Source organism: Falco naumanni, chromosome 15, assembly GCF_017639655.2.
Source record: "Falco naumanni isolate bFalNau1 chromosome 15, bFalNau1.pat, whole genome shotgun sequence".
NCBI classification, from domain to species: domain Eukaryota; kingdom Metazoa; phylum Chordata; class Aves; order Falconiformes; family Falconidae; genus Falco; species Falco naumanni.
The window spans coordinates 1,196,327-1,209,477 of NC_054068.1; the positions used below are offsets into that span (position 1 = coordinate 1,196,327).

At 55.4% G+C, this 13,151-nt stretch overlaps 1 protein-coding gene across 4 annotated transcripts in view; it reads right to left on the reverse strand.

Moving 5' to 3' along the window:
- WWP2 (WW domain containing E3 ubiquitin protein ligase 2) overlaps nucleotides 1-13,151 on the reverse strand; it is a 43,559-nt gene that overhangs the window by 14,123 nt on the left and 16,285 nt on the right. For all 4 annotated transcript variants that reach the window (XM_040615803.1, XM_040615798.1, XM_040615802.1 and 1 more), the window contains 4 exons: nucleotides 11,456-11,595; nucleotides 8,422-8,638; nucleotides 1,943-2,032; nucleotides 7-181 (listed from right to left, as the gene is read on the reverse strand). In XM_040615803.1, coding sequence (XP_040471737.1) covers nucleotides 7-181; nucleotides 1,943-2,032; nucleotides 8,422-8,638; nucleotides 11,456-11,595 — 622 coding nt within the window. The remainder of the gene's footprint in view (nucleotides 1-6; nucleotides 182-1,942; nucleotides 2,033-8,421; nucleotides 8,639-11,455; nucleotides 11,596-13,151) is intronic.

Genomic DNA, 13,151 nt, shown 5'->3' on the forward strand with positions numbered 1-13,151 from the left:
TCTCACCTGGTACAAGAATCTTTGGCTGAACTGCTGCATGGCTCCTTGGAGCTGGTTTCGCTGGGACTGCCACTGCTCATAGTTCCTGACGTACTCAGCTGTGGGGCGCTGCCATGTGGTGGTCCGGGTGTTGTGGTCCACATAGTAATACCTGCCTCGGGGATCCACACGTTTTTCCCACCTGGAAACACCAGAAGAAGGTGTCACTGTCCTCAGACAGCTCTGCAAGTCCCGCTGGCAGGTGCCTCCAGCCGTCCTACAACCACTCAGTACAAATGCTGGTGTGGAGGCAGCAGGAAGAAGCCCTGGACACGTCAGAAGGCACAGCCCGTGGTGGCACACAGAGGAACCTCCCATCGCCCCCATCTGAGGGCTGCCCCCAGGGCTCTGGATGCACAGTAGTATCTTGAAAACATCCAGCTGCTGCCCCAGAATGTGCTGAAAGCACAACAGAGGAGCACGGGATTATGAACCGCTTCCCCAGCTGTCACACTCCCCGTGCAGTGGCTTGGCTCAGCACATTGTGTTCTGCCTCTCAGAAATACATGTGAGAAAAGCAGCTCATAGTCCTCCAAGGCAGGAAGAGCCAAGAGCTGCCTGGGCCCAGGGGTCCAGCTATGGAGACTGTGATCTTTCATTTTGCTCTGACACTACAGGCTGACTTCAGACACTCGCTCTCTGGCTCCTCTCACACGACCAAGATACCCTCTAACAAAAGGGCTCCATTCCCAGCTCTGGCACAGCCACCAATTTCATAGCTGAAGGGGCTCTTTTGGACAAAGATCCACCAGAAGGATATACAAAAGACTATTAAGACTTGAAGCAGCTCCCTGCAAGGGCACACGAAGCCTACATGGGATGCCTAGACACTAGCAGAGTTTGCACCACGGTGCCATAAACATCAGTCCAAGACAGCTGACCTCCGACAGCGGCACAGCCCCGGGCTGGAGACCTGCACAGGAGGGAAGCAGCACACTGGGGTACTCCCAAACCTACCCTTCCAGGTAGCAGCCTCCCTCTTTTAACACCAGATTTCAAGCTGTTGTAGGATCAGAGAGCGGCTGCAGGTATTGCAGCTTAACTGAAGGTAATGTGTGCCCGCAGGAACCTGTAGGCTCCCACGGAGGAGAACAGGACGGGTTTGTATTTCACTTCCACGCATTATAGTGGCAGTTAAAGCACACTTCAGTCATTCCAGCCCTGAACAAACTCAGTCTAGATACAGCCAAACCGTTGTTCTCAAGTTCTCTGCTTTTAGGAGCACTAAGAGGTGAGAATTCAACAAGCTCCTGGAAAGCACGTGGCCCACAGGGCTGCGTTCAGCCTTTAGACCTGAAGACTCCTGCAAATGAAAGCATGGCCCTCCTGGAGGTGAGTTTTGCAGAGTGCTTCCTGCAGGTCTCACGGAGCTGAGCAGCATCGTCTTCTCAAGCACAAGCAGACCTCAACGAGAACCTCCTCTGAGAGAGTCCGGGGTCTAGCTCCAGGTTTGGGGCATAGTAAGTGTGCCTGTTCCTGCTCACAGGAGCTCAGCCCTCATCTAGAAGCATCTGTTTTTCCAGGTGACGACAATGCCCCTCCTCTCCCTTCTCCTGGTCCTCATCCCAAAGGCCCACCCCTCTGCTCTGCCCACAAGCGGTTGTGCAGCTGCGCAAGTGATTAGTGATTTCCATGGACTGTTTAAAAAAAAAAATAAAATCCTCTAACAGAGGTCAAAACACGACAGACTGGAATGCTTTTTCCCTTTTACAAATGCTGAAAAGACCTTTCTGAGGATACAGCATGTGTTTTCAGGCCAGTAAACACGTGGTCATCTCACTCCATTTCTTTTTAGGAATGAGAAGACCTTCCTGCCACCTTCCCCACTTTTGCACAGACTCCTGTGCATCTGCTACAAGTTGGTTCAGTATCCGAGATGGCAGCTGTCCCCAGAGCCCCTTACCCGGGAGGAAGGGGTCTCTCCCACGTGGTGGTCTTGTTGTTATGGTCTACATAGTAGACTCTACCATTAGGCAGCTCTCGCTGTTCCCACCTGCAAGAGTCAAAAAAAAAAAAAAAAAAAAACCACCATGAGACAGTTGATACTTGCTAGCACAGAGACCGAACCCCGGCTGAGGTGGAGCTACCAAAACAAGCTGCTCTTTGCGATGCCAGCCAGAGCGACTGTGCCCCGCTGCCTGGCTCCCTGGGCACCCGTCCCCACCGTCCCAGGGCCAGCTGGGGAGAGCAGCACCCCTCAGGAGAGCACACAGAGAAAACCTGAGGCAGACGAGATGACGCTTGTCCTCTCCTCAAGCACAGAGGTGAAGCGAAGGGTTTCAGCTGGAACAAGGAATGTGGATCCAGCAGCCTCAGCCCCTGCATGTGCAGGGCAGCGAGAGCCAGAGCCTTGCGACGTGTAGGACCAAGAGACTTCACAGTCACCTTTGTCTACTTTAACTCATGCCCAAACAGCCTCCCTAGGAAACCTGTTTGCAAGTGCGCCCATACGCTCAGACCGCAGCTGTGCAGCCCAGCCTCCCCCACGGATCAGCGAGCTGTGAAGAATTAATAATCACCTTATTACCAAGAATGTCCAGAGACCTGCATCTGGTGGATTAGCAAGTCCACCTCCTCGCATCGCTTAGTTACAGTGTCCTAACCTTTATTTAAAATAAAGAATGACAGCACGTCTACATGGCAGTTGTTTGTCTTGCTAGATCAAGACTACCAGAGAGGTGCTGCAGCAGCTTGCTTTCTGAAAACAGGCATGATTTGGAGCATGAATTCCTAATTTCCTCCAGAAAGGAGGAGGGCCGGCGTAAGATTTCACACAGGGTCAGTTTTGTGCCCTGTGAGTTTCTGATGTATTAAGGGAAACCAAACAAAAACTACATCTTACAGGGGAGCCTTTGAGTTTGGGCTGGGGCTGAATTTTCTTCTTGGCAGCCCTCCTGCTCCGCTGACAGATACCGCTTAAAAACATCGCATGGCCACGAGGCACTTGGTTCAGAGGTGGCCCCTAAGGCGAGCCGGTGTGATAGGAGGCCGGGCTTTACACAGCTACACTGGAAAACATTCTTTGCCTTAATTCATTCATGAAAGTGTATGCCCTGGCAAAGGTAAAAGCTCCACGGAGCAATGCGCCTTCCTGTCAGCTTTTATTCTACAACAGTGAGAGGCAAGCCAGCAGCTGCTGACAGATAAAGTGTTCTCCTGCCACACTTCTGCTCCCACAATCTTCCATCTTCAGCCTCAATTAATCATCACAAGAAGCTCTAGAAAATTAATATACTGGTTTCTGTTGTGACACTTGCAGAAACCAAGCAGCCCTTGTGAGGATGCTCTAAGTGCTAATGCCCCATTGCCTGGGCCGGCACCATCCCTGCTCACCCTCAAACCTCCCCAGGGGACGATAAGCCACAAAACGGTGACATCAGCCACAACCAGGCACCTGCTGTGACCACAGGTAGCACGCATTACAGCCTTGACATCGCTCTTGGAAGAGATGGAAAGGCAGAAACGGGAAAAGCTTCAGCTGCATTTCCAAACCTTGGCAGCATGCCGGCAGCTGGGGACCCCAGTGGTCCAGCAGTCATACGGGCAGCCTGAAACACCTCCGCCTTGGGCAGAAGGCAATCTTGCACTCTGAGACAAGAGCCAGTTCCCCGGAACAGGAGGGGAATGTGAATGCCAGGCCCAGGATTTAGCTGAGAGATTGTCTAACCCCGTTCAGAGCTGCTGGCTTCACTCCTGTTTGTTGGCTTCTCAAAAAGCACTGTCAACACAGCTGCAGATGATGCTACCAGTCAGAGCACTGAGTCTTTCTCATCTCTAGAACAGATCTAGGGACACCAGTGGTTATCTCTGATGGAAAGAGTCCAAGGGCAGGACCTACCATGCCTGTACACCTTAAACAGCAAGGTGCTGCCAAACGTAACGCTGCCCAAAGGAGAGACCATGTGGGAGCAGAGCTGGCACTACCCAGTGCCGTCCGGCACCAGGAAGCCTCTGCCTCTCCACCCCACAGTCAGCCCTTTTCCTGGGTTACCCCTGGGCATTGCCAGAGGGGAAAGGCCTGATGTTTCCAGTTCACTAACAATGAATCAGTCCTTCATGAGCATGAAAGCACGAGGAGAGCTAAAAGCCCAAAAATATTGAAATCTCTTTAGAGAAAAATCAGCACAGGCTGGGATTTCTTGAAGGCACAAGCATGCCCACCCATGAGATGGACAGCAGAAGGTCCCTGGGCATCTTCAGGGAGAAGGCAGAGTGTGGAAGTGCCGCTGGCTGGAGAGCCGCCTGCTGCAGGCAGAGCTTTGGGAAGGCCCTTCCTTGACTTGCACTGCAAGTGCTTCGGATCGCCACCAGCAGCCAGGTACGGACCCGGCACAAGGCACAGGTGGACGAACGCTATTCACGGACAAAACTCCAAGGCACAACTCTGCTCATGAGAATTTGCAGGAGTCAGCATCCCATGAAAACCCTTTAAGCATCATCCTTCCCAGGTCAGTTGGCCATAACAGCCTGCTTTGGACAGATCTAGAGACTGCAGCACCACTCGCTTACGGCGAGGACAACGCCAGCCAGATGTCCCACCCATTCTGTCCACGCTAACATGTGGTGCTTCAGAGATGAACAGGACCTCAGCCTTGTGCACACAGAACCAGCGGTGCCAGCAGTCATTACCGGAGGGGACAGGTCCTCCAGGCTCATTAACAACAGGTTCTCTGATCAATATGGCTCTGAGGACCGGGCAGCCCTCCATGACAAGAGGCTCTCAAGGCCCCAGGTGCCATTTCTGTGGCTGTAGAGGCCAGAAATCCCACGATGAGGACTCCTCCAGGGCAGAGGGTTTCTGGATCCTTCAGATACTCCTCCAGGTGCCCTCGTGACTGCAAAGAGCCACGCAAGACTGGGGAGAGCTGGTGGTGGTGGCAGCTACTGATTGATGTCCTCTGTCCCAGTCTCACACCCTGTACAAACAGGTGACAAGCTCACACGCTCCTCAGGCCAGCAGCTCCCTGGTAATCTGAAAAGTAAATTTGCCAAGGGCTGCCTCACCCTACGAACAGTGAGTCACCACCATTAAGCAGCAAGCTGTAACGAACTTGTTATTCCTGACACACAGCAACAACCTGAGAGATGGAGGCACCACCGGGGACAACACATCCTTGCTCAGACAGACCACCCTGCCCAACAGTTTGCAGGCTTCAGCCTTTTTGAGTTTCCCCGCAAGGGACAGCTTAGGGAGATGTGTGACAACGGGCTCTTCCTTTGAGGACCCTAAGTCCAGTCGGCGTTCCTCCCCTGTGCCTGCTGCCACGTTGCTGCCAGCAAGGAAGACCAGCGGTTTAGGAAGCACTAGACGGTGGGAGCTCTCACCCACGTGCACCGCTGCTGCAAGCATGAAGCGCGGGATGTGTGGGCCCCTGCTGGCCCCCCTCCGACTGCCCACAAGGCTCACAACGGCGGTGGATACTGGGAGCCACGGACGGTGTGAAGTGGCAGCGCTGAGGCAACCCTGCAGTCCAAACAAAACGCCCTCCTTATGTAAGAAACCACAGCCCCACGCCTTCTGCCAGGCAGCATAATGTACCTCTTTGTACGGGCGAGACAGCGCTGTGTATACACACCACGCTAACGACCGTCCGTCCCCCGCGCGAGAGCATCACTGATTGGAACCAGATGCAGGAGCCAGCAGCTTTTGTGCCCTCCCCCCTTTTGCTATCAGTCCACTCAGAAACCCCCACGCAAGAAGCAGGACCCCGCGCCGAAGGCCTCGAGCACAGCACCTGGCTGTGCCGGTGCCACACGCTCTCTGGCTTCACGAGGAAACACACCATGCCCAAGCCAGGAGGATGTGAAGGAGGCTCTGGGCACTGTTGGGGCCAAAATTATTCAGAACACCTTCCAGCACCCTCCAGCCCCTAGAACAGACTCCCAGTTGTGTGAGAGATGCCTTTGTGCCCGCCACATCTGGTGCAGATGTTCACAGACAGCTATCTGAGCAGAATAAATAGCTCTGAATCCCCACATGAACCCAGCCGCTCTTGACTCCATCTGCACGCAGCCTGGCGTGAGCAGGGAGGCTGGGGCTCAGCGCACCCACCGGCACGCAGCTAGGAAAAGCTGCCACCCCTCCAGAGGCTGAAGGGAAGCCGAGCACCACTGCTCTCCACGCTCCCACGAATGAAAGGAGGCACTCAGAGAACGAGGCAAGGCTTGTGCGGAAAGCAGGAGGGACGTGATGGCTTTCTGGCTCCTCAGTGCCAGGATGACTGGCAGCTCTGCAGGGGACATTGCTCCTGGGAGCAGCAAAGCAAAAGCCATCACTTAGGGGTTTTGCAACACACTGCACAGCCATCCCTGCAGGAGCTGGGTCAGTGAGGGACTATCCTGCACCCCTTTCCGCAGAGCACGCTGCTGCCAGGGCTGAAGTAGCCTGGTTTTGTCTGCAACCCTTCTGCCTGAGACACCACTGCCTCCACCAGCCCAGCCAGTCACATCCCCACCTCCCAAGCTGGGCCCCAAACCACCAGTCAAAGTAATACCCTGGTGTGGCAAGCCAGCCAAAGATCAGCCGCCCTAGTTCAGGTCTCAAGAGATGCCCAGAAGCTCATTTATACTACTCCGGGGCCACAGTGTTTTGCGCAGTCCCCGTTTAGCAAATCTCTATTTGCACAAATCCCCGTTAGCCCAGAACCTGGTCCGGCAGCTCTCAGGGCAGGGCTTGCACCGTGGAGACCTCAACAGACTCGGCTTGCAGCCCTCCTTCACCTGGGAAGACCTTTATGCTTGGTTTCCATGTGACCAAGCAGCTCAGCCGCTGCCCAAGCCAGCCCAGCACCAGCATGTAACTCGGACAGCACGTGCCAGAGCGCTGCTGCCCTCTTTCCCCTCTGCGGATCCCACCGTCAGGACAGGGAGGGTCAGATACACAAGCTATTATTCAAAGGTGTCTCCAGAGATCTCCGAATTCCACAAGCTCATCCCGGAGGATGGCTCACTACCCCTTCACTGCTCTCCTCCAGCCATCTCCCAAAGCACAACAGCCTTATCTCCTCGCCGCTCTGACACGCGTGGTTTGCTGGCATGAGCACCACAGGGGGACAGGCACGGGGCGGACACGGGCCACGCTTCCACCCAGCCGGACCAGGGAAACGCAAGTGTGCCATGTCTTACAAAGCAGGGCCTGCAACCTCCCCCAGCCTCCAGAAACCCTAATCCTGGGATACCCGCGGGCTCCTCTCCGGAGCTTTTCTGTCTTTCCCCACCCTGGGAAAGAAACGACAGCTCGCTTCCACCTTGGGCTCTGCAGAGGTGGGGAAAATGAGACCTTCAGTCTACCTGGTAGGAGCAGAAAGAGGCATAAGCTCTGACTGGAATAAAGACCTTTTTCAGAGCACTGGACTTTTCCAGCTGCCTGGAAACAGGAAGCGTCCAGGCCAGAGAACAGAAACCCTCACACACCCAGCATAAAGGCACACTGAGCCGTTAACCCTAATTACCTGTGACTGACACAGGAGCGGGGCCCTGACCTCCCAGGCATCGCCTCAGCCAAAGGAAAATAAACAGCTCCCTTCACACCAAACACAAGCCATTTTCAACCCCCCTCTCGCCGCTTTGCATTCGCAGTCCAGAGTTAAACGTGTCTCAAATACAAGGGGAGAACGGCCCAGCTGCAGCCCAGAGGGGCGCTGAGCCCAGAGCCTGACACCACCCCCACCAAGAGCCAGGGCGCCCACCAGCACGGCTCAGCCAGCCCCAGCGCTCCTCCCAGCCCCTTCCCCACAGCCCACAGAGGAGGAGGATGATGCGGAGCAGCCGCGCCAGGGATCTCAGCTATACAAGGATCCTGCCCACCACCCCTCAGCAGTGGCCAATGCCTCCACAGCATCTCTGGCGTGCACACTCGTGCCCTCCTGCTCAGTGGGAGCTCCACGGAAGTCCACACTCACTCTCTCACGCATTTCCCTCTGACTGACCCCTTCAGCAGCCCCAGGAGAGGAGAGGACTCTGCTGCTCCCCTGGGCATGGATGCTGAGGAGCTGCTTGCTGCGGAGATGTGATTCGCTGTTTATTACACCCCAGAGACCCACAGCAGACACAGATCAGACTCCAACCCAGAGGACGAATCCACAACAGTCAAGCCCTGGCTCAGATGGGGGAGGACAGGCGGTGCCAGGCGAGTGAGGGGCACAGGCATCCCCATGAGATGCCTCCAGGCCCTCTCTGCTCTGCTGACCACCATCATTTCCACCGACTCCTGGTGCAGCACAGCCCCCTCCCTCAAACACCCTCTTCTTCCAGCACACAGCAGTGCCCCCGTTTGCTCGTGGCCCCCCAGCATTCTTGCCTCCTCCCCAAGGGCCACGGGTGCTCCATGTCATGCTGACCCTGTTAGGGGAACAAAAGTCTCAAGCAGAAGGCAGACCTTACCCAGGGGGCAGAGCATCCAGGGCTAGCACCGCTGCACGGGCTGGTGGGGCACTGGAGCCAGTGGCTGCTTCCTCTGCCTCTCCAGAGCTGGTCAAGGCAGGAAGGGCAGGAGCAACGGAGCTGTCTGCCACACTCAACGCCACCGGGGCTGGTACACTCGCTCCCGCTGCTGGCCTTTCCTCCTCAACGTCTGCAGCACCCACCGCTTCTCCATTCACTGGGGAGGCAGAGAGCAGAGACATTAGCACCCAGACAGGGTAACAGGGGCCCAGCTGACCTGCCGCACCCACGCAGCCCTGGAAGCGGAGCACATGGTGCGCGGCAGCCACTGCCACCCAGGCACGGGACTCAGGTGCTTGCAGCCTGCAGCAAAGGCAGCACCTCCTTCACCCAGCGGTCAGATCCCTCTGGGAACCACCGCCTTTGTCCTGAAACAAAAGCGGAGGGTACTTTGCATTTGTGCTCAGTATCTCTTCTGCCACTTGCAAACACGCCGTGTGCCTGATGGGAATTCAGGTAACAGCAGGAGCTCAGAAACTGCGGGTGCAGCATCCCCCCCAGGCAGAGGGAAGCCCAGGCTCAGCAAGTCAGCTCCACCAGTAAGGGCTAAACATTGCTGAATTCCACTGAACTTTTGGAAAAGGAAAGGGGAAGGGACAGAGCAAAGGAAAATTACAAAGAAAACTGATGAGGAGGAAAATGCCTACAAAAAGAAAAAAGAAAAAAAAAGAAAGAGAATTTGTTTGACGAATATTTATTAGATAGCCAAAAACCCCTGAGGCTTGGCAGTCCAGCAGAGGATAACTTTTGCTGCAAGACATCCTGGCTTCAGTGGCAAAGCAAAAGCATTAAAAACAAACCAGCAACAAATAACAAAGTAAGAGATGCAGGCAGAACTCCACAAATCGGAGCTGAGAAATGTAGAAAACCGTAAAGGAAGCATCTGTATCTACAAGCCCAAGTCAAGTCCAAGTAGTCCAGAGCTAACGGTTGGGCTTGATGATCTTAAAGATTCCAACCTAAATGATTCTATGATTCTAGGTATTGTAGGAAAAAAATTCACAGTGGTATAAACCCCCACAGACGGGAGACTGAAGAACTACAGACACTCTGCAGAAGAGGCAGGCTGCTCAGGACAGTTTTGCTTTGCAGCTGGAGAGTAGCTGGGCAGCATCTTCTGGCACTGGGGGAATCCTGGCACACACCATCGGCAACTAAAGGAGCCCCTCAGGCAGCATCTACCAGCGATGAGGATTTCCAGGTCAGCAGGCTCACGGCTCACGGCAACATCCACCGGAGCACCGCAAGAGTAGGCTGAGGAAGTCTGACTGCTACTCGTTTCTAGCCAGCCTGGGAAAGGGCAACTTTAGAAGCTTCAAATCACATTGTGCCAATTTTCAAAAGGGAACCTGCAGAACGACCCAGGTAACTGCTCTGTGATCAGTTTGATCTCAGTCCTGGACAAAGCAAGGGAAAAGCTGATCCAAAGTTCACCTGATAAGGAAGGGCTCCAGGGGGAACACAGCTAGGGCTAAGCAACATGGCTGTGGAGAAAACACGCCATGAAATAATCTCCTTTTATTGTCAGATGAAATTACAGCTGTGAGTGACAAATGTAATGGGGACGTTCTTGCAACAGTCTGCTCAAAAACCACTGTAACGTCACCAAAATGTGCTAAACTGAGGAGGAAGAGGATGGTTTCTAGAGGCATTCCACAGAGTGCAAGACAGGGTGTCCAGCACTAAACCCAGCCATCCGAAACACTTGTCTACCTATCCTCAAGTGTAAAATCATTGCTGACAGGGCTTGCGGGAGACACGAAGGCTGGCGAGTGGTAAACAGCGATGAGGACAGCACGGTCATAAAGCCACTGGGGAGGCTGGGACCAGGGCAATAAAACACATTTTAAACAAACCAAAGCCAAGGAACCAAGTTGTACTCAGGAACAAAAACTCTGTCCACAGCCAAAGGGAGTGTCCCCTGCACAGTGAGGACACCGGGAAGGGCTGGGTGGGCACAGGGGACACCGTGCAGCATTTGCTCCCACTACAGCACCACACCGAAGGGCAGAGACGAGCCACAGCACTGAGGAGGGGAGCACAGAAGTGACAGCTGAAAGGCAGCATTTCACATCAGCCCTCTGCTCTCCCATCTCTCTCCCAAAATGGGTTTTGGTAAAATTGAAATTGCATTGCTCCAGGTTTTTCCAATGAAATGGGGGGCAGGGGGGTGCAGAATCTTCCTTTTGGGTTGAACAAAACATTTCCTTCTATCCAAAACAAAGCACTCTGCTCCTCCTTTCCAGGTCTCCAACAAAAGCAAAAGAAAGGGTGGCACTGCCTGCAAAAGCTGTGCAGAGGAGTGGGAGATGCTGCACTGCTTGGCTGGCTCCACGAGAGCCGGAGAAGCAAACCAGATGAGCCGCTTGTGGCTTCGCAGTCAGGCACTCAGCAGGTCCCAGGCCCTGCTCCACAAGTATTTATGGCTTTGCGGACAAACCCAAGAAAAGACAAGAGAAACCTTTCCAAAAATACCTTCTGGTGTAAGAGTCAGCTCTCTTTAGAGAGGTGGGTTTGTGCCTTCTCTGGTGCTTGACAGACAGCTGCTCCCCCCCACTTCAGCGGGCAAAGAGCTCAAAACATTTTTGCTGAAGACTGATTGACAAGTTCAGCTGAATGCCCCAAACCCTGAAAAACATCCACTCAGATATGATAACTGTCCTCCCTGCTGTGGCATCAGTGACGCTGCCATCCTAGTATTCTTTTCAAAACCTGGAGCTGGATGCAGTGTTTTTTGTCAGGGAGACTCCAAAGAAGAGCCACAGAAATTATTCCCGACAGGCAGAACGGATCCTACCAGTGCGCTCTGCAAGGCTACACAGCTTGTCTAAAGCAAAATCAACAAAAATCAATCGGTTCACAGGGAGGAAATTCCCAGGCCCTATAAGGTCCATTACCTTAGCAGAAATTAATTTTCTCCCACCAGACGCAGCCCCCAAGCTCGATCCCCCTCCTCCCACGAGTGCTGGCTCACCTGTGCCGTTGGCTGTGCCGTTGGCCATGCCGGCATGCTGCGTGCTCTTGGCCTGCTGCCGGTGCCGGCTCCTAGCACTGGGACTTTGCTCTCCACTCCCCGTGTTTTGCCTGGCCGCTCCAGCCGCATGCCGGTGCATCCTGCAAGGGAAAGAAACACGGGAGGTGAGACACGCCGCCTGGCCTCACAAAGAAAACCCCACTCCTGCCTTTTGGCCTCAGCCCTGTGCTGCTTTCCTGCCCAGCACAACCATCGGACCCCCCCAGCCCCGAGAACGGCCAGGATGCAGCCACGTGCCTCTGCTCCTCTGGCTGGGCACTGAACTTCGCGCTGCTTACATGGACCTGCCAGCCTGCCTGCAGGTCTTGGCACCCATCTGCCAGCGGCAGAGTTCCATGGGAGAGTAACCTGGGTGACAATGACCTTGCTTTTGCTTGCAGGTGCTCACTCAGCCGCCCCACTTGCCGAGGAACAGCCCCAGGCACTCGTGGCCAGAAGCCGGCTTGCAGCACCAAGCTGTGGCAGCCCCCGGCAGTTTGTTCCATCCACCCCAGCAGCAAAGGTCCCAGGAGAGACCCCACGGCAGCCCCGGTTCCTGCGCCGTGGTGGGAGCCCTCGCTGGTGCCTCCTGCCCCGCCACAAGCAGGTGCGGAAGGTGCAAGCGTTCCTGCTACAGTGACAGCTGTGGCCTCTGGCACAGGAGGGAACAAGCAGCTGGGAAAGATGGCAGCTTAAATCACGGCACAGGTTGTGACCGGCTCAGATGCAGCTGCTCCATCTCTCGGGGGGGTTCTCCTCCTCATGCCACACGTCCCGTCCCGTGGCCAGGGCAGCCAAAGCAAACTCTCCCCCTCCAACTGCCCTGGGCCCCTGAGGCAGCCTGAAGGCATCCAAGGAAAGGGGGAGTTTTCCCATCAGCAGAGCAGCCTGGTGGTTACTGGAAATGGGGAGGGGGCCGGGGCAGGGCAGCGGGGAGACGCTGCCTTCCCGCACCCTGTGCCCAGGGGAGCGGAGGCAGAGCCCAGATGCCTCCACCCAGGATGGCAGCGCCCACAGAGGGTGAGGAGCACAGGGATGGGGATCTCAGTTTGCCCCAGCCAAGTTCTTCCCTTAAAAGGGCAAAACCCACAAACTGTCCCCACATGGCAGGGCTGGAGCTGGGAGGGGACAGCAGCCTGGCAGCGCAGGGCAGCACCAGTCATGCCACCCTCACCAGCTCCAGCAGCAAGCCCTTCGTTCTTCCCACTCACCCTGAAGCTCTCCTTGGGGAGCGGCTCATGACAGCGGGCAGAGGAAGGGCTGGGACCGGGAGGAGACATGGGAAAGCAGGAGACTGTCAAAAATAGATCAGATAAGAGCCTCGGGCAGAGCAGCGCATCGAAAAGGAGCTGCAAGGCTGCTTCGACTAGTGATGGGCCTCGGCACAGCCCTGCACAGGGGCTCCTCAGGTGGTGAGCTCACCCCAGAACCTCTGGCTACCCCCAGGACACTGCCACATGCTGGGGGTTTGCTTGGGCCACCAGCACCTGGGGACCTGGAGCAGCTGCAGGCGCAGAACAGGCTCCTCTTCCACCGGCCCGGAGGTGACGGTTCCTCCTTGCTGTCCTATCCACCCCTGGGGCTCGGCGGGGCACACTAGCACCACACACATCCCAAAAGTTGTCCAGGACCCACGGCCCCACATCCAGCCCCCGGC